We start from the raw sequence: 20,717 nt of genomic DNA on the forward strand, positions 1-20,717 counted from the left end.
TTTTCTTGAAGTGGTTTGCAATTTCAGGGTGGACAAGGGATGCATCTAAAAAATACTATTAAGCAAAGTTGCCTCCTCATGAGTAGCCTAGCTGACTGGCATTTGTGCCTGTCTCCTTTCTGCTCTGCTGTGTCCTTGGATCAGAAAGGGTGGAGTCCATTGTGTCCTCATTGCTAATGGGCAGGAGCTGCTCCGTCCTGCCAGGCCAATTGGCTGTGGCTTGCCACATTCACACTCAGCCTGTTGCTTCTCCGATTGTCCAAGCTGAGGCTGTTCCAAACACTCTCCCAACTCAAGGCTGGGCTCTGTGCTTTCCTCTAACTCACTCTCTTATAAACTAAATCTGTGATGGTGAACCTATGGCACGTGTGCCACAGATGGCACATGGAGCCATTTCTGAAGCACGGAAGGAGTTGCCCTGTCAGCTCCAGCACACATGTGCGTGCTGGCCAGCTGATTTTCGGCCTTGATTTTCGTCCGTTTTTTGGCCTCCCCAGGCTTCTAGAAAGCCTATGGAGCCTGGCGAGGGTGAAAAACAGACCTACCAGGCCCACCGCAAGTCAGAAAATGGGCTGCTTCCATCTTCCGGAGAACCTCTGGAGGGGACGGGGGCGTTTTCGCCCTCCCCAGGCTCCAAGAAAGCCATGTGTGCATGCGTGGGGCAGCGGTGTGTGTGTGTCACATGCACATGCGCAGGGGGAATGGCACAGGGGAGCATTAAATTGTGGGGGTGGGCACACAAGAGCGTGCAGTAGCGCATGCATGGTTTCTGCACCTGAGGTGCAAAAGGTTCACCATCACTGAACTAAATTATTAATGCATCTTAAATAGAAAACTATGTTTAGATAAGACTTTTACTCCAAGATCATTTTATTAAAATAAATTTGATAAAAATAAAAATAAAACAATTTAAATTTTTAAAAAATCCAATTTAAATCTAAAAAAATCTGATTTTTGTTTTTTAAAAATCATGATTTTTATCTACCCTGCTTTGCATGGAGAGTGGCTTCAGCAAGGAATCTTCCAACAGTGCCCTAAGGATGAGCCAAGGAAACATGCAAGTCTCCAGTCCTGTGGGAACATTCCCAAAACTTAAGACAGCTCTGCCGTGATCAGCACAATCCTCATAAAATCATCTTTTCCCCGAGTTGCATTTTTTCAAGCATAGCGCAAGCCCTCAAAACACAGGATGGAGAACTGGATCTGCACAGCGTATTAAGAGTACATCACAATTGGCTGAGTCCTTTCTGATTCAGGGTGACATGGAACCTCATCTTCACATGCGTGACCCAGGACACTAAGTGAAGCTCTGTTTAATCTACTGGTTTGGCCACAAGATAATGGATGGAAACTGAATGAGATTCAGCCTAGAAAGTTTTTTTCTGACAGTGAGAACAATCAACTCATGGAAGAGAAATTGCCTTTAGAAGTTGTGGGAATTTCATCCCTGAACGCTTTCTGCTGCCAGAAATGGTGTATGTAGGGTCTCCTGCTTGGGCAGGGGGTTGGACTAGTTGACCTCAAAGGTCCCTTCCAACTCTGCTAATCTGTCTCTTTCTCTGAACTTGCATCTGGAGAGGGGTTTGGAGACGGATCCATAACCCAAGGTTAAGAATAAAAGGCAATGAAGAAGTAGGGAGAGGCATCTATAGTGGATACAATGACAGAAATATGGAGAAATATGAATGCTGGAATGAAAGAGATTTAGGTATATTTATCTTGTGCCTTAATTTCTTTGGATTACTATTTTTTACTCTGATGACTAGAACAGTGGTGTGAAACCCAAAATGTCATATGAGGTATCGTGACTTTTTTCCTTCACTAAACCGGGCGTGGATGACCAGTGTGTGATGCATCTTGCCCGCAGGCAGTAAGTTTGAAGTTAAATGTTTACATTAAATGTTTACATATATACATATATACACACATACATGTATGCACATAGTATATATACAGAGAAAGCATAATTGGGAATGTTGAAGATAGTTGTACCTTCCACAAAGTTAACAAAGTAGACTGATAGAATTACCTTAAAATGTTCCAAAGCTTTTTTTCTTATGTGGAAATTAACTAATATTAAATGGCCTATTAATAGCCTAAATGCAGGACATTAGTTTACAATTAAATCTCTGTAATTGTTAATGATCGCCTCCCCCCCCCCCCCCCCGCACAAAAAAATATCAAGACAATCAAGACAATGCTATAATGTTAAGTTTTATTGTTCTACACCAGAGCATAAACAATAGATGCATCATAATTCTTTTCTGGGTTTCAGAAAGATTTCTGCAAAAGAAAAATTATACTCATGAAAATATAAAGAATGACCCAGGCTAGAAAGTATCTGTGTTATAACTAAATCCTATGCCATTTTATTCAGATACAAGTTTCAGCTCAATGGGTCTGACTCTTCTTTTTGTGCAACCTGCAACCCTACACACACACTTTATATCCTGGGTGATAGATTGTGTTTGAGATTGAAGCCCTGTCACTTATGAATAGAGTTCCTCTTGATCTATGCTTCTCTTTACAGTAGGCTACAAATCTGGAGAGAACTCTGGAGAGCACTTATTCCAAGAACTGATTTTGATTTCAAAAATAGTATAACAGCCTGATGGTTCTCTGTAAGAGATCCACTTCTCTCTATATATTGATATCAACCCTTCTATGCTGTCCAGTTTGAGAGAGTCATTTAGAAATCCCTTTCTTCTCCATCATAAAACTAAGATACAGAAGATACCAGCCCGCCTAGCTGTTTTCTTGGGATCCCTGCATAACGTATCATTCTTAGGCAGTGAAAAAGTTCTTGTAGATCACATCTCTTCTAGGCACTGCAAAAGAAATCACCAAATATCCCCGGCCTGGTTCTCTGTATAAATCAACACTACAGAGATCAAATCTAAGTATGCATCAAAAAGGCGAAAGGAATTTCTTTTCAAGTCTCTACACAAGTTTCAATTGTTTTTCTTCTGTCCTGGAATGTAAAGTGTATGTTATACTCAGTGAAGCTACACATTTGTAACTAAAAAAGAAAAAAAAGAAAAAAAGTTTGTTGCAGCAAAAGGTCCTTATCAACACCGCTCATTCTGACTGACATATCATTATCAATAATCTCGTAGGTCATTCTCCAGCCCATATATCTTTGACTTTAAGCTTTTAAGTTCTCCTTGTAGCTTTTTGGTTCTCTTATTTCCTCGGCGAACTTCATGCAGAATTGCAAGATCTTGGTCGGGTCCCACATTCATCACCACCTAGAAAGAAGAGCAATTTCGAAGAAAGAACAATTTGATTTTGGAAAAGGAATATAGAAAGTTTTCAGTAGATTTTATTGACTAACTGACTGGAAGGACATATATGGTTGCTCATCTCAAGTACAATAATTTTGGGCGGCTCACAAAAACACCAGTAAAAATGGAACCAGAAACAATGGAACCACCATCAAAAGATAGTTCCTAGGAATACCCCCCCCCCAAAAAAAAACACTCTTTCAGACATCAACATTTTAACTATTAATGGGGTCCAGTCACTCAATGTTCAGGAGAAAGAACCAGCATTTTAAGGTCACCTGGAAGGCTAATAGGTAAAGGCTTGTGAGATATGGGGAGGATGTTGGTACAGAGAAAGCACACTTCCTAGGTCTCACCAGATGACATTTAAGGGAAGGAAAGGGGAATGAGCCCATCCTGTATAACCTAGTGTAACCTTGGGTAGATATCCTCAGAGAGAAGCAGTCCCACAAATAACTTTGTGTTATACCATATATAGCTTTCAAGGTGATAATCAGCACCTTGATCAAAACAATAATGGTATCCAGTGTAGCTCACAGCAATTGTGTAATACAAACTAAAAGGTGCCCAGGAGTGCATTGGCAGCTGTATTTTGGCCAGTTGTACATTTTAGATGGTCTTCCAAGGGTAGCCCCACGTAGAAAATGTTACCACAATCCAAACAGGCAATGCCCAGAGCATGTGAGCAAGGCCTCTTGGTCCAGGAATGGCATAACTGGTGCAAAAGATGAATCTGCACAATCACCAACCCTCCCAACTGGACCCCAAGTCCAGTTTAGCATAAGATCTGTGTGGGATAGTTCTATCTTGGCAAGAATCAAATTGGTACCTCATCAGATTGGGGGGGGGGGGGCATAAAGATCAGACCCACTGCATCATGTTATGGTTGTGTCATGGCTTGTTTCTTCTGATCCAGTTCCTCACAACTCAAGACAATGGGATCAGAACCCACATGGCATTGCCTGGCTGACCCAAGGGTGAAGTTTATAACTGGTTATCAGCACACTGAGGATAAAACACGCTCCCATGATGGAAGGACTAGAACTTTCTTCTTCCTAATCCAGTCTCTTTAGCCATCACATCACCCTGGCTCTTGGTAAAAACCACACTTCACTGAAAATAGATTCTGCTAATTATTTCTGAACTTTGGAAATTTGGCCTCAACGCATTATTTCAGAGGCATTGATGGTTATTTTAACCTTGGCTACCTTGAAGAGTTGCTTCTCCACGTCCTGCAGCTTATGTTGGAATTGTTTGATGTCATTTTTAAATCCTTCCACCTCCATGGCACGCCTTTTTTCCAGTGCCTCATAGCGCCGGGTCATTAGCTGTAGACGCTTTCCCATCTTTTCTGACCGTTGCTACAAATGTGGAAGCAAAACATTAAAGAGTATAGTGTAATCATCAGATATCTGTCAGCAGTTCTCATGGCAAGATAGAGCAGTGTTTCCCAACCTTGGCCACTTGAAGATGTCCGGACTTCAATTCCCAGAATTCCCCAGCCAGCATTCGCTGGCTGGGGAATTCTGGGAGTTGAAGTCCGGACATCTTCAAGTTGCCAAAGGTTGGGAAACACTGAGATAGAGGAAGGAGCTACCATACCTAAGTTGCCCCCAAGAGCAGCAAAAGCCACTTACCTTGAACATTTCTTGGCCTAAATTTCCTTCCTCCCGAACCTTAGACAACTGCTCTTCCAATGAAACACACTGTTCTCGAAACATGTTGGCTAATTTCTGCTCCTGGCTCAACTGATCTCTTAATCCCTGGAGGTGAGATGAAAAAAAATTAAATTCTTATTTGAGCAATTTAAGCAACTGGAAGAAACCGCAGAAATGGTCACATCAATCAATAACTAAGAGAAAACAGTGACTGGCAAGAAATTTTTATGACATCATTTCAATGCACCATGGCATCAGTGTTGGAAGTTGTATGGTACAGGTAGTCTTCGACTTACGACCACAAATTGAGCCCAAAATTTCCATCGCTAAATGGGACATTTGCTAAGTGAGTTTTGCCCCATTTTACGGCCATTCTTGCCACAGTTGTTAAGTGAATCGTTGCGGTTGTTAAAGTTAGCAATACGGCTGTTGAGTGAATCTGCCTTGTTGGACGGACTTTTGCTTGTCAGGTCACAAAAGGGGATCACTTGATCCTGGGACATTGCAACCGCCATAAATATGAACCGATAGCCAATGATCTGAATTTTGATCATGTGACATGGGGATGCCGCAATGGTTTAAGTGTGAAAAATGGTCATGTCACTTTTTCCAGGGCCGTTGCAACTTTGAACAATCACTAAATGAACTGTTGTAAATCAAGGATTTATCTGTATTATATCTAATCTTCAGAGACAACCTAGTACAACACAGTAGCCGTTACCATAATCTCTGCTCCGTATACTTTGTGAACGTTCTGCTCGGCTCGAAAAACACATCTGACAACTTTTGGTCTTCTCTTCTTGAAAACTTCAACCTTCCCACTGGGAGGTGATCTCCTGGTGAAACTTTGCTGACGAGGACTACTTCCCCATTCATCCAGGCTAGTATCCTGCTTCGCTGGGCTAGCAACCTGCCAGCTTTGACAACTGTCATAACTCTGATTGATGTGATCGTCGACCGGACTACCATAAACCCTGCTCGGCTTGTGTGCACATCTACATTTGTCCATCTTCCTCAGCAGAGTGTCCTTCTCTGCCATCCAGGATTTTTCATTTGCTCGTGCATTAAACTTCATCTGCAGAAAATCTTTGGTACTCCCATACAGCAAACTTTGAGTTTTATGGTACCTGCGGAGAGGCAGATTACAATAAATTAGTAACCAATTTATTGGCCAAGTTATACTTTAACTCCACTAAGAGGTGTGGAAGCGGAAGCAATAGCTGCAGTATATTGGCATGTCCTAAGTTTATGTCTGAATGGCTGATTTGTCACTATGTGTATTCCGGATTTGAGTCTACATGGATCTGGATCCTAACCCAAATTGGACTAGTCCTCTAAGACTCTCTATCCTGATTTACAGCTCTCCAGGATTGCTAGACAAAGATTTATCACAGAACCAATATCATTTTGGTGATTGAATTTGGAACTAATTATCCATGTAACAGCTAGGCTCAATTACAATTATTACAATGGACTCTTTCCCAAGTAATAACATTATCTAGAAGTAACCACTTACAAAACAATCTATCCCACACATACTGTAGCAGAGGTTCAAATCAGAAAGATCAGATTTTTAAAAAAATGATATTTTGCCCAGGGCAGAATAAAATGCTTTTACAACAACCAACATATCATTCCTTTTGGTATGTGATCTCAACTGGTCTTTTGCACCTACCTTTCAGTAATGTCTTTGATCTTTTCCTGATCCCTCTGGTGCTGCACCTGAGCTTCTTCAATACGGATGCGTCGATCTTCTAGCAGGGCTTCCATCTGCTCTTTTGACAGCTTAGTCTGTTCTTCTAGTTGAGCCTGAAGAGACTCCACCTGAATCCAGAAAGAAAAAAATCCGAAGAATATGCTGGATTGCAAATAAAACAGCCCTCTTGTTTGCAGGTTTTAGGCAGTTTGATGTAGTGAACTAAGGTGTTGGACTAGAACAGGAATGTCAAACTCACTCAAGGCCCACGGGCCGGATCTGACCCGGAGGGCTGCCCTGGGAACAGTGAAGGATTGGCCCGCGGTGCCTCTGCCAATGAAAAAAGAGCTTGGGAGGGCAGCGTGCAGCTCTCCCGAGCTCCATTTTTGCTGGAAGAAAGCTCAGGCCAGCACAGGTGCCCACGACACATGACGTTGAGCTGGCCACGCCCACCCTGGCTCCCTGAAGTCAAAACACAACCCTAATGCGACCTTCAATGAAATCGAGTTTGACACTCCTGGTCTAGAAGAAAGGAAACATCCAGTTCTCCCATAGGTACAGAAGCAGGCTGCGTGATTTGGACTCTCAAAGTTCAACCCATTGTTACTGGAAAGATTATGAGGAGGGAGCATTATGTATTTTTTTTTTAAAAAAGCATCACAGTTGTTTTTCCAACCACTGAATGTGAAAGATAAAGTGATTATTGAAAGTGTTATCCGCCATTAATCACATGCTCTTTCTTTAGACCATACATTCCCAGAGTTGCTTCCCCTTCTCCCAACTGCACTCCTTTCACCTCTCTCAGTATTTGCAGAGCCGCATTATTTTGAACAAGAATAAGGGGAAAACATAGCAGACAACAACTCACTCTTGTAATAAAGACTGCAAACCTGCTGGGTTACATTGTACTAGGAGCCCCACCCGGAAAAGAAGTGGGGTCCCTTCAAAACCCCTTCAATGATTGTGATCACGTAGTAACTTTAGGGAATAAAATGATGTTAAGGTGAACCCCGGGGGACCTGATCAGATAGCCGATTAGTGTATAAGGGCGCGGAGAACATACATCTGCACAGCTAAATTCTGATGAGTGACATATCACCAGGATGAGAACTGTATAGAAATGACTCATGAGTCATCAATCCTTCTTCCTTTCTGTCAAAGGAAAAAGTCAGAACTCTTGGGGCTAACTTGTCAAACTTCTCTTGATAGATACCAGATCTGGAAGTTTCCCCAGTGAGCCATTCAAGGCCGCAGATCTCTTAAAACTTCCAATTGCAAAACCGAGGCAGCATCCCAGCAACGGTTGAGTTTCATATATACGTTCTATTAACAGATCTACATTCAATTCTTGTGCTATTTTTCCCCCCCAGCTCACATTTTGTCATGTTCACTGCATGCTTTTTGAGTGGGAAGAATGGTTGCTAATGGTTCCATTGTGGTGAACGGCTAGTCTAATTTCAGCTTGTTCTGCTTCTCTCCTTGACAACACTGTCTCTAGTGCGGCCTCTTTTGCAATCCTTTGTTCATGCCTGAAGTAAAGTCAGCCTCGGTGCCTAAGGAAACGGTCCCTTCTTAATGCTCTTTTGGTAGTCTCTTATCACTTTCTCCTTCCCCCCCACTTTTCTCAGGGGAGACACACCTGAAATGGAACAGATTAATGCCCTTACTACCAGATTTGTCTATAATAGATTCAACTTGTACACCAAGAAGTGGTGGATTAGAGGGAAGACTGGCATCCATTACCAAAACCTGGCTAGATGAAAATCCCCTTCACTACGTCCTGTTTAACCAGGGTCCAGTCAGGATTCCAATGCAAGAGGGGTGGAATGTCAGTAATATATCACCATGAAATATCACCATGTTCATTATCATATATGCATTCTTTAACACCTTATTAGAAGAACTGATCCAGAGTTTGATTTGATGCACTGAAATCCAGGCCAACATGGTGATTCTACAGTTTTTCATGTAGTCCTACCAAATTACCTGTAGTAGGAGTGTTTGGTTGTCTCTTTGGTATCTATTTGCACTCTCAGCCTTCTCTCCTTTGTTTTTAAAACCTACAAAGAAAATAAGTGACAAGATGTTATCCCATTTATTTTATTAATCCGAAAGGTTTTTCTTTGAGGTAATGTTTTAAGGCCACACTAGTTAACAGAATGGATCCATGCTTTACTATGAACATTCTTTTTCTATGCACTGAAAAAGAGGCTTCTCCTTGCCCCTGCTCCAAAAGAAATAATTAAATGCCTGAAATAGGGGGAAGAACCTCTTTCTTAAAGTTGCAGGATAAAAGAAGAGGGAAAAAAAACCCATCAGAATATAAACCCAGGATAGTTCTTCCCTATGATAAAAACCATTATCTTCATCTGCTATAGAGAAATAATTTTCCCAATTATTTCTATTTCTCTTTTCCTACTTTCTCCTTCCTACTTTCCAGTGGAAGGAGGCATCCTGAAAACTGAGATATACTAACACAGTGTCCAAAAGAGGGGGGAATTGCAAGAACTTCAAGAATGTAGGAAAACAAATGCCTGAAGTACCTACATCTTTTACAAAATGAGTCACAAATCTCCCCAATGCAGCAACAGGAATAGGAATATTTTTTATTGGCCAAGGGTGATTGGACACACAAGGAATTTGTCTCCGGGGCATAAGCTTTCAGTGTACATGCAAACAACAAGTGATCAATCAAAAGATACCAGCAGGAGTAGTAGGAAATATGAGAAGGGATAATAGAAATACAGCCCTACTACATGGGTAAATTTCTTTAGGCATAAGACAGCGCTATGGGAATTAGGTGTTTAGCAGAATGATGGCATGGGGGCGGGGGATAGGACTGTGCCTAGTTGTTTTTGCTTGCAATGTCCTGTGGCTGCATCTGTGGGGAGAAATTGCAACAGTTTATGTCCAGGATGCGAGGAGTCTGTAGACAGCAGTAGCACTTAGACTTATATACCGCTTCACAAAAAATACCTTGCTGAAATATATGAGATGTTTCCTCTTCTACTAGGCCTGACTCAAAATACTTATCTTTGCGATGAAAATTCTTTTTTTGTGTATCTCCCCTCCCCCCATTTGTCTAATGTTTACTCCAAGTAATTTTTATTTTTCCACTGACCCATTATTGAAGTATATTTGTCACTTCTTTCCTGGGAATCTCTTTTAGTAGGGTTAGGTAGTTCAGGTATGGTGACCTATAATAACCAAAACATTGCTCATTTTTTATTCTATCAAAGTATTTCATGTACACATTAGACACAGTAATTATAAGAAATATTAAAATATATAGATAATAGAGATCTTGTAGTACAGTTTCAACTATTAATGTTATACTTGTATATTAATATTTCTTCATACATTTCCTGCCTCTTTTACCAAAATGCACAAATCAACCTACCTGCTCTAGTAAATTTTCCCCATTAATCACAACTACACTGGTCTTTTATAACTTAATTTTCCAATGGGTTTTGATGTGTTAAATAATCTAACCATTTACTGCAAATCCTTCAGGTCTCAACTAACAAGGCGGCATAATCTGGAGTGATAGGAACATTCATTTTTTCCGATTGATAAAAGTCTAAAATCACTATAAACATATTTTTATTAATGTATTAATACATTAAACCACCAGGGGGACACCACACAACTTTGCTTTGCACTGCTTAATGTCAAGCTACTACCGATGCATTCGGTTTTCCCTTACAAGCTTTATTTCTTTCATGCACCCACTTCTAAAGCTTTCACCAACCCAATCTCCCATTTCATATTTGTGTAAAACACCCCATGCCTATTCAGTTTATCAGGTCTTTTCTCTTGATCAACAAATATAAACTTTCTTTTTTTGAAATTAATTTTTCAATGATCTATTGAAAAAGAAAAAGAAATCTGGTTTCTGCTCATTTCTCTGCCAATAAAATGCTGTACTACATTCCCCAAACCTTTCAGTCAGCATTTACCAGTTTCCTAGTACATGCAATAGCAATACCACTTAGACTTATATAGTGCTTTACAGTCCTAAGTGGTTTTACTGAGTCAGCCTATCGCTCCCAACAATCTAGGTCCTCATTTTACCGACTTTGGAAGGATGGACAGCTGAGTCAACCTTGAGCCTGGTGAGATTTGAACTGCTAAATTGCAGGCAGACGGCTGGCACTCTAACCACTGCACCACCACGGCTCACTTAACAAACTGATTTGCTTCTGACTGGTGTCAGTAGACTGCATATACTTCCAAAATGGTAATATTATACTGGCTTGCAGTATAATCTCTAGATTAGAGATCTAAATTTGCTCAGAATAACTTGTGGCAAAACTGGAATTTACTTGTACTTGTAACACACTAATCAAATCATGACTAAAGTGAGCAGTGTTGTCTTTACCATGTATAGGTAATGTTGTAAGTACCACAGCTAAACCTTCTCTATCATTAAAAGTCATTCCTGTGAAAGCTGACCTATATAATTATTTAATTTTAACAATTTGACTTGAATATGATTGACCAACTTTGACTTACAAAACTTTCTGAATTGTCACTTGGGAAAGTATTGGATTTAGGCCTATGAGGCCCAAATTCATCAATTTCATTAAAATTTTAATTTATTGACTTCCATTAGCTTTTGCCTGAAAATTTATGCATGTGATTATCCTGCTCTTTCTCCAAGAACTAAATGGTACTTTTCACTCCAAAAATATATTACAGTTCCTTGAATATATTTTGCTGCCTTTTAAAAAACACTGCTGCAGCTACATTTTATACATTTAAATCTTTTTAAAACACCGTAAACAGTAATGCATTTTATAAAATAAGAGCAGTAAAATATCGAGGTTAATTGACCTTACCTTATTTGGGGGTTCTTGGTGAAAATAGGTAACTTCACCCTCATCTGTTCCTAATAAAGCCAAAAGATGTTGAATCTTCTTTCTGTCATCTAATTCCCTGTGCATTGAAAATAAAGTAATTAATTTCTGTTCCTAAATGCTAATGTATACTGCACTTTTTGTTGACTTCAAGGTTCACCTAAATCTCTGAAAAGCAACCCTTTTTATTTTACATACTCTAGAAGTTTTCTTTCTTGTAGAATCTAACCACTTAAGTCTTCACAAAAACTTTATGGCAAGCTAATGGTTGGAAACTCTTTTGTTTTAAATGTAACTTCTCCTCTGCTCAAGATTTTATTTCTCTAAATGTCTTCTATTTCAGAAAGAACAAATAGAAATTTGAGTAGCATCTTATTACTAAGAATGTGAACTTGAATCTTTAGCCACCAGGAGGCAATGTTAGCAAATCATTTTGCTAACATTTTATTTTATTATATTTCACATTTTCTTTTTGTGTTTTGTCTTGCACTCCCTTCCTACAAATTGTAAGCCGCCCTGAGTCCCCTCAGGGAAAAGGGCGGCCTATAAATGTCAAATAAAATGAAAATGAAATGAAAATTTTATAAAGTAGAGGCTGCTTAAAATCAGACTCTTAAATTATTTTGGGAAAAATACCTATGTGATGCTTTGGAAGAGGAAGTTCTATTTTAGTACTAAGACATACATGTAAGTAGAAATGTTCCAGCATAACTCCTGAGATCCGTATCAGTCCTGAAATGGTAATTCTGAAATTCCTATCATGGGATTGCAAAAATTAACATTCTACAACAATGGAAGAAGTCCTCTGTGCTTCATTTGCAACAGTGTAAAGTTGATAAATATGAACTGTTCATATATGAATGTTATTGGCAATGTTCCCTCTAATTTTTTTTCAGGGTGAGCGGAAAAGTATAGTGTTTGAGCGGCACAGTTTCATGCCTGAGCACCTAAGAGAGCCACCGTTTGAACTTCTGTCTCGTCTGCTGGACATTTGCGCAACATTCCAAGCGCCAAGCACCAATTGTGAGCGAGGTTTCAGCCTGATGAATGCCAGGCATGAAAATGTGCCACTCAAACACTATACTTTTCCGCTCACCCTGAAAAAAAAAGACTTCTGCTCAGCTTTTAGATCATTAGACTGGCTAGAGAGACATGGCACCAACAGGTCCTGGGTCCTGGCATTTTGCAGGCAACCTGTCCTCTCACATTCCTTTGGAATGCAACCCATCACATTTGAATTAGATTTTGCCAATTATCCTATTAAAAGATAATCCTATTATTCTAAAATATGACTAACTCGAAATTAAAAATGTAAATATTTAATGCTGATAAATAATAGCAGTAATTGTTATTTAGTATGATTAAAATCAGTATTGAGATATCAATATATCTATCAAAATTGACAATAAACACTAAAATAACAATACAAATATATAATGTGGAATATAAATGTAATAAATATAATATATAAATACAACATAAATGTAATAAAATAATTTATCATGAAACTCTCCCCCTTTAAAGTAATAAGATCAATTAAATAGTCTAGCAAGTTTGGACAATATGCTATATGTTATGTTACTTAAGAATATATATGCCTCAGAATCAGATACAATATCCACATCATTTCCAACTGAGTCAATAAAATGATATGCCATGCCAAAACTATTTTAAATAAAGATATGAAATTAATCAAGTATTGCATTTATTTTTCAAAATGAATGTAGAATTTTTTTTATTATTTAAGTTTTGAAGACTTAGACACAAAAAGAGATAGCTGACTAACCTAATACGATTAAACCAATAACTCAAATGAACAATATACAACAACTGAGAGATAAGCGAAAGGAGAAATGTATTAGGGGTGAGAACCCACTGTCGTGCAATTTGGTTAGACCACAATGTTGGGAAAACTTAAAAAAGCTGATAGGAAATCCGCTATAACTACCTGCTTGGAATTAGCAATTAAATTTCATTTTAGATGAGGCGAGAGGATTTATAATCCTTGCCTCTTTAAGCAAGGAAAGGAAAAGAGAACCAGGTTGTCCTCAGCAGAGGAAAATATGTAAATGTAACAAAGGTTAGAGGGGAGGGAAGGAGGATAGTAGGGAAGTCAGGATGGAGAGGAGAAAGGAGAGGAACAGGAAAGGCAGAAGAAGGGGGGAAGGATAAGGAGGAGGAAGAGAAAGAAGAGAAGGGAAAGAAGGTGGGAAGAAAGGAGAGAAGAAAGAGAAGAAACCGGGGGAGGAAGGAGGGAGGGAAGAGGAGAGGGTAGTAAAGAGGGAAAGAGGGAGGGAAAGAAAGAGAGAAGGAGAGTTGAAAGGAAGGAAGGAAGGAAGGAGGGAGGAAAGGAGGGAGATTAAGAGAAAAGGAAGGAGGAGGGAAAGAGGAAGGGAAGGAGGAAAGGTATGTGAGAAGGAGGGGGGGACCGAGGGAGGGAAAGGAGGGGGAAGGAAAGGAGGAAAGGAGAAAAGAAAGGAGGGAAGGCAGGGGAGAAGGAAGTAAGGGGGGGAGGGAAGAAAAGGATATGGAAAAGAAGAAATGAGGGAAGAGAAGAGGGAGGGAAGGAATAAGATACCTAACCTTTGATGTTTATAATGATTTGATAGTATGGGAATATCTTGAAATGTAGTTGTATTGTTTTTTACAAGTTATGGATGTTGTATTTTCTTTTTACCAATAAAATCTTTTTTAAAAATTAAAAAAAAAAAGTTTTGTACCCTATCTTTTCTAACGTAACGTTAACTTTAAAAAGATGTTACATCAGACTACAATACAAGTAATTAAATGAAGACTAAAATAAGTGTTTTGGCATATTGAGCTTTTTATATTTCTTTCTAATATTTCTTCCTTAGTTGAGAACTTCCTCCTCAGCTTACTTACACATTAACTGTTTGTTGCTTTTATGGTTTATTCATTCACTGCTCCATCTTCAGTTTTTTTCACAGGGGGCAGGGCTTCCTTCCTTCCTTCCTTCCACTCCTTTGGCCACCAATTTTGATCTGACACTCTCTCTCTCTCTCTCTCTCTCTCTCTCTCTCACACACACACACACACACACACACACACACACACACAGACACGTGTTCTTTGGGGGGGGGTTGAATTACTCCACCTCACTGCGCAAAGTCGGCTCAGCATGTGTTCGGCCCCTGCTTACGCTGAATCAAATCTGCAGCCGGCGGGACCATTTCAAAGCCGCCAGTCCTCTTGCTCCTTCTCCTTCACCTGCAAAGCAGCGGCGGTGGTGCCTCCCCCTTCGCTCGGAGCACCTCAGCTGGGCTCTGGGTTATCCCTGCCATCGCCTCCACCTCCGCCGCTTTCCTACTAGCTCCCGCGGCCTCAAGCACGGCAGAGGAGGAAGGGGGAGGGATAACGCGGGGGCCAGCTCCACGTGGAGAGAGAGGTACCACTGCCACGGGCGGCTCATCAAAACAAGTCTGGGGAGGTCCTTTGCAGGCGGCCAGTTCTAGCTGCCTGCAAAGGTCTTCCCCACGTTTGCTTTGGTAGAAAGCTCTGCGCGGCAGTTAGAAAGCTCTGCGCGGAGGTTTTTAGCGACGTGCGCGGCCGCGCACGCGCGCACCTTAGAGGGAACAGTGGTTATTGGAGATTTTTTTGGTGTTCAAACACAAAGGCAAGAAAGAATTTGGAGAATCTGATACAATTTCTTGGAAATCATTTTTATGAAATGGATTCCCTGGCCTTTTTTGGTTGGAAATTTTTGATTAATAGTCTATTAACTTGAACAAAAGAGATACTTCTCACTCAATTGGATGTATTATTCAACATTTCTATCCAATCCATAAAGACAAAGTTTTAGGTAAGAGAATAATAGTATATTTGGGATCCTACACTGATCCTATACTAGGCCGCAAACCTGATTTTCAGTCGATCGTTTTCAGCATAAAGGCGCAGCACATGCTCTCTTTCTTGAAAAAGGAACACCTGCATGTCACTCAAAGCCTTCTGCAGTTCTCCAATTTCTTCTTCTCGCTGACGCATTTCCCATTGTAACTTGTGCTGCAGTGAAAAAATATTATCAATCCCCTGGCAGCTAAAACAAAAGTAGAGTACACGTTTTCTCAAGACCACATTCCATCTCACACCTAAGGCAACTTCTTGACAGAATGCTAGCATTTAGCATGTCAAGAAGATGCTTAATCAAGTTCTGCAAATTGTAACAAATGTTTTCTCCATGCTTACCATCTCTTCTGTATCCTGAGAATAGTCTTCTAGACTTCAAACGTCGACGGAAATTCAAGTAGCTTTTGAACAAACTCTTACCCCTATTACAATTACTTTCCTCTATGCTTCTAATGTTTGCCCTATTTTCTATTTACTTCCACTGTCTTTTCTCTTAGCATATTGCATCAAACTCTCAAACTATAAATTGGTTGGTTTATTCACTTATCTACATTCGGCTTCTTCAATATAAACCCTTGAGGAGGAAACTATGGAACAATTCTACTTAAGACCTAGCAGAACTATTGTGAGCCAGAATAATCGCTATAGCCATGATGGCAAACCTATGGCACACCTGCTGGAAGTGGCAGGCAGAGCCATCTCTCTGGGCACGTGAGCCGTCGCCTGTTGCTCTTCTGGGTTCAAAAGTGCAGGGGCGCCAGAAACCAAAAGAGCAGGTGGCCGGTGTGCATGAGTGTGCCGGAAACCAGATGATCATCTGCTTTTCCGGTTTCCTGCTCCCATTTCAGCACTTGGTGCCAAAAATGTTTGGCAACACTACACTATAGTTTCCAGATAATTCATATTTCTCTCTTAACACTTTTCAGTGAAAATGCCTTCTGTGTGGCTTTGGCAGAAAATTCAAAGCCATAAAAGTACCACGGTTGCATTACAGGAAAGGACAAAGGAGTCAGCTTTGAAGTTTCCCTATGTGGCTTTCCAGGTCACTCATCTCTTGGTGGATTAGCGCTCCCTTTTTCTTACCTGTTCATCGTAAGATGCTTTGTATGTCTCCAACCGTTTCACCAGCTCTTCATGCTCGTCATCAAATTCTGCAATCTTCTTTCGATAGTACTCCAGCAACTCCCGAGAGGGACGAAGGTAGGCCAGACGTTCATTGATTGAAGGAAGAGGGGTAGAATCACCTTGGTGAGGTGATGGAAGTATAGCACCCTTGGAAGCAGCACATGGAGTGCTTGATCTGGAAAACATTATTAGATGCCAAAAGAAGAGTTCACATTACTAAAAGCTTTTAACTTGCCTGTGATCTTAGACACATGCGGGACACTGAGCGGAAAGGTATTATAAGGCTGGGAGGCGTCCCTGAGACAGGATTCTTGCCTACAATCCAGATTAGGATTGTTCTGATAAATAAGGACTTTTGAGAGCATTTACTTTCATTCAATTTTGAAAAGGGTAGAAATTAGATAAATTATGCACCTTAATGAAAGAATGCAAACTGTTTAGTTTTATGAGTCCATTGCTGGTTACTATCAGGCACAGCTGATGTTTATTTACAGAATACAAACCTCTGTATTCAAAACATTTCTCCAGGTAGTTGTTGTAGGTTTTACTTACACTGATCGAAAAGCTCTATTGGTGTGAGAATCTTTCTGGCCTTGGTCTATACCAGTGATGGGTGACCTTTTTGGCACTGAGTGCTGAAACGGTAGTGCGCGTGTGCGGGCTTGGAGCACCAGGACCTGGAAGAGCGTAGACGGTGTGCATGTGCACCGTCGTCAACTGCTCTTTCGGGTTCCGTCGCATGCATGCACACTGGCCAGCTGCTCTCTTCTAGATTCTGGTGTGCATGCTGGCTGGCATGCATGCCGGAACCTGGAAGAGAGCAGCTGGCCAGTGTGCATGCATGCCAGACCCGTTGTCTGGTGTGCATGCGCGCACAGAAACCCAGAAGAGCAGAGGCCGAGGCGCGTGTCCACCGAGAGGGCTCTGGGTGCTACCTCTGGCACATGTGCCATAGTTTCGCCATCACGGGTCTATAGGGACACTCAATACATCATGACATTTCTTCAATAGGCAGGATTAAATTTTATTGTATTTTGTTTTTATTGTATTATTAATTAATAATGTTATTAATTATATTATATGCAACTTTAAGCACCCAAAGAGAAACAGTGGTCTGACTTTGAAAAGGGTCTCAAACCTAAAGCAACTAATTCATAAACTCCAACAAAGGCCCAAAATTTCATTTTTGCCTATTCCGGAGTATGTTGCTTTGGAAACTAAAAATGGGATGCTGGGAGGTCTATGAATCATGCTTTGCAAGATTCTTACTCTTGAGCTAAATGATGAGGAAAACAACAAAGACATTTGAAATCAGCACCTAATTGTTTGACTTACTTTTTGGAAGGGGTTCTTGGAGAAGCAGCCATGGCGCAAATTCTCACCATCTGCAAAGCATTTAATATATTGAATTACTAAGCCCTAAAACATCTCTCACTATTTTGCTTTTATCCAAAAAAATATGAAAACAAAAACATTTCTTAGACCTTTTTCACAATCTGTCCCACTAGTCTATGCCGTAATAAAGAACTTAAGGAGAGGACTTATACCAGTGGCAGGTGTAATCCAACTCAATAAAAATGGAGTAGCTCATGGAATACTGTAGATTCAAAATAAGATTAGTCCAATTCAGCTCTGATAACAGCTCAAAAAACTGGTCATTTAAGTTGCCTTAGGTTTATTTGTAACACCTGCTGTAGAACTATGGTTCATATAGTGCAGCTATGTGGTTTCTTTGGTTTGTTTTAACATGCTCTATGAAGTATTGTGGTTTGAAAGCCATGGTTTATGAATGAAAGTCTTTTGTGGACAGAATCAATTGTGGCTTACTTGTAGTTAAGCAACAATTGAAACAATATGGATATGACAATGTTTGTATTATTGCAGCTCTTCCATTAACATTTAACTTTATTAAAATGTTCCAATCATTAAAACAATCCACTGAAATCTTTACTATATTTTAAGAACTTCACTCATGCAAGTGAAGTTCAATTCATATTTACTATTCAAATTGTATGGAAAAGTTTTGTTTGTATTCCAATTAAATTTAGTTCCTCTTTTCAGCTTCGTTAATCCTCCACTGAACCTCAATTATTCAACACACACTCCCACCAACTTCCCATAATCCACATAATGGTTTCTGGCAGATTTATTTAGCCCACTTTTAAATGCATAATTTCAGGTCTGGAATATATAAAGCCAATTCTTCATCAATACAGCTTTTCAAAAACACAATAAATTCCAAATATATACTCACAAGAAACTTCATATATGGTAACATATGGTTTCACTGTGCACATCATTCACCATAAAATTAGACAAACTATACACAAATTCAATCTTACTCAAATTAAACAGAAATTCTCACTAGCCCGTGTTAATAACCATGTGCAAATATTGTTCTATCTCTGGGCCTCCAAGACAGCATTTACAAAGTTAAGAGTGTCCCCAGCATATTCCTTGGTGCTTATCCTATTGCAGGTGTCTTACTCCACAAATTGCATTCTCTTCAGGTTCTTTTAAGAGTGATAAACTAATATGTTGCAACCCTAACCCGTTTAACAATGAGCTTGAAACCTACATAGATCTTGGCGACATTCTTAGAAAATAAAATGGAGGATAATTGGAGCACAGTGCTTTTATATGTTGGCGTATCAAGTCTTTGTAGGAAGCAATCCCTACTTTCGACTATAAGCACAGAGGAGTTTGTTTCTGCATAAGGGGCGTGCATAAGTGCACCAGCGTGCCTACAGTCCCTGTCCTCCTGTCTCCATTTATTTGTACCCATTTACTGTGTTCGTATTTATGTTTATACGTATACCTGTTAAGCTTTTACATGTTTGACTAAATAAAATAAAAATAAAGTGCACATCCATTCTTTGCAAAGTTTAGCCTCATCTCTTGTGCTTTTGAAAATTAAGGACTGCAAAGTAAGTTATTCCCTACAGTCCTGTAGAGTTCACCATTTCACAATGGTAGGAGTCCACTTTATATATAAATCCTATCAAATACAGTTTCCTAACCTTTAAGAACACATATGCGTGTAATTTGCCTAAACAGAGGAAAGCAAAGGATGCATAACTATAACCTGCCTAATCATCTTCTGTTCCATTCAAACTAGCAAGATATCAGTAACAGTACTGGAGAGCAAACAGCAAACAATGTTAAAGGATTTGCTTTTGGGGGGGAGAGGGGGAAGCAATAAACCGACAATGGCTATGCTTAGGTAACACTATAACCTGTATTGAACTATGGTTTCTCAGCCTAATTTTCTGGGCTCTTACCACATAAGCTAATAGTGTGGAAAAGGCTTGTCTCACATGCCAAAGCATGGTTGTCCAATGCAGTGTAAACAAAGCCGGTAGTAGCTATTGGGGGAAAAAAAGGCAGTTATACTCAAGATAAGCAAGAGTTTTAAGGAAGTTTTAAGTCCAACAAGTAATGGAAGATTCCCTGGGGTTATCTGAAAAGTGATAATTTGCAGTTTTTATCCAACACTTTTGTGAGTTTGGCTATTGAGGGAAGGTTACTACGCAGATAAAAAGGAACCTTGACTCCCATAAATCGCCAGCTCAAACCCCACATCAAACCCGTCATACTAAAATGCAGGCTTCCTTAATAAGATAAAAACTGGAAATTAAAAAAACGAAGCGCGTATAGCCTGGAGGTTTACTTGGTGGAGAGAGTCCGGGTCTTTCTTGAACGGGACACTTCTGGCTTAACGCCAAAAAGGACGAAAGCAGCCAGAAGCTACACTATTCCCCCCCACCCCCTTAGCCTACCAGAACGCCGTGCAAACCCGTGCAAACACACACCCTTCTCGGTCCCATTCGGAACCAGAAGTTTGTGCTTCTCCTCTACGCGCCGCTAAACTCTGCCGTTCACGCCGCCAGACGCCGCCGCCGCCGCCGCCGCTCTCAACGGAAAAACCCAAAATCAAACAACAGGCTGCGAAAGTCCTCCAATCAGGGGAAAGGAAATACACGAGGTCCGATATTTTGGCCAATCACAACTCTCTACTCATCATGGCTTGTCTACCGCACCTCTGCTGGTGCATTAATGAAGGCTTAAAGAGTAATTGGAGTCGATGCAAATAAGAAGGATTTCCTTGGATCATTTTGTGTAACGGGATGAAAGACCTAGAAAGGTTGATGAAGGAAAAGCACGGGTAGTTTTAAACAGTTACCTAGTTTAGAGCACTAGGTCTCTTTAAGGCTGCCTGGCATTTCCATTT

The 20,717-nt window shown here is 40.2% G+C and overlaps 1 protein-coding gene across 3 annotated transcripts; it reads right to left on the reverse strand.

The window, feature by feature from the left end:
* Positions 1 to 2,200: 2,200 nt before the first annotated feature.
* CCDC77 (coiled-coil domain containing 77) lies at positions 2,201 to 20,384 on the reverse strand. 3 transcript variants are annotated; one of them, XM_087722931.1, is made up of 13 exons: positions 20,299 to 20,384; positions 19,768 to 19,851; positions 17,822 to 17,871; positions 16,445 to 16,661; positions 15,375 to 15,517; positions 11,480 to 11,576; positions 9,760 to 9,835; positions 8,625 to 8,698; positions 6,618 to 6,766; positions 5,664 to 6,069; positions 4,922 to 5,047; positions 4,493 to 4,645; positions 2,201 to 3,248 (listed from the first exon to the last, which is right to left on the reverse strand). In XM_087722931.1, the coding sequence occupies exons 1-13, from the start codon at positions 20,311 to 20,313 to the stop codon at positions 3,102 to 3,104; spliced, it is 1,737 nt and encodes a 578-aa protein (XP_087579057.1). In that variant the 5' UTR covers positions 20,314 to 20,384; the 3' UTR covers positions 2,201 to 3,101. The 3 variants fall into 3 exon arrangements, with proteins under 3 accessions (XP_087579057.1, XP_087579059.1, XP_087579058.1); XM_087722933.1 differs by lacking the exon at positions 19,768 to 19,851; XM_087722932.1 differs by lacking the exon at positions 19,768 to 19,851 and having other exon boundaries at positions 20,266 to 20,335.
* Positions 20,385 to 20,717: the final 333 nt, after the last annotated feature.

This window comes from Thamnophis sirtalis, unplaced genomic scaffold, assembly GCF_051295495.1.
Source record: "Thamnophis sirtalis isolate CommonGarterSnake01/CBP01778 unplaced genomic scaffold, rThaSir2_p1.2 scaffold_9, whole genome shotgun sequence".
NCBI lineage: Eukaryota > Metazoa > Chordata > Lepidosauria > Squamata > Natricidae > Thamnophis > Thamnophis sirtalis.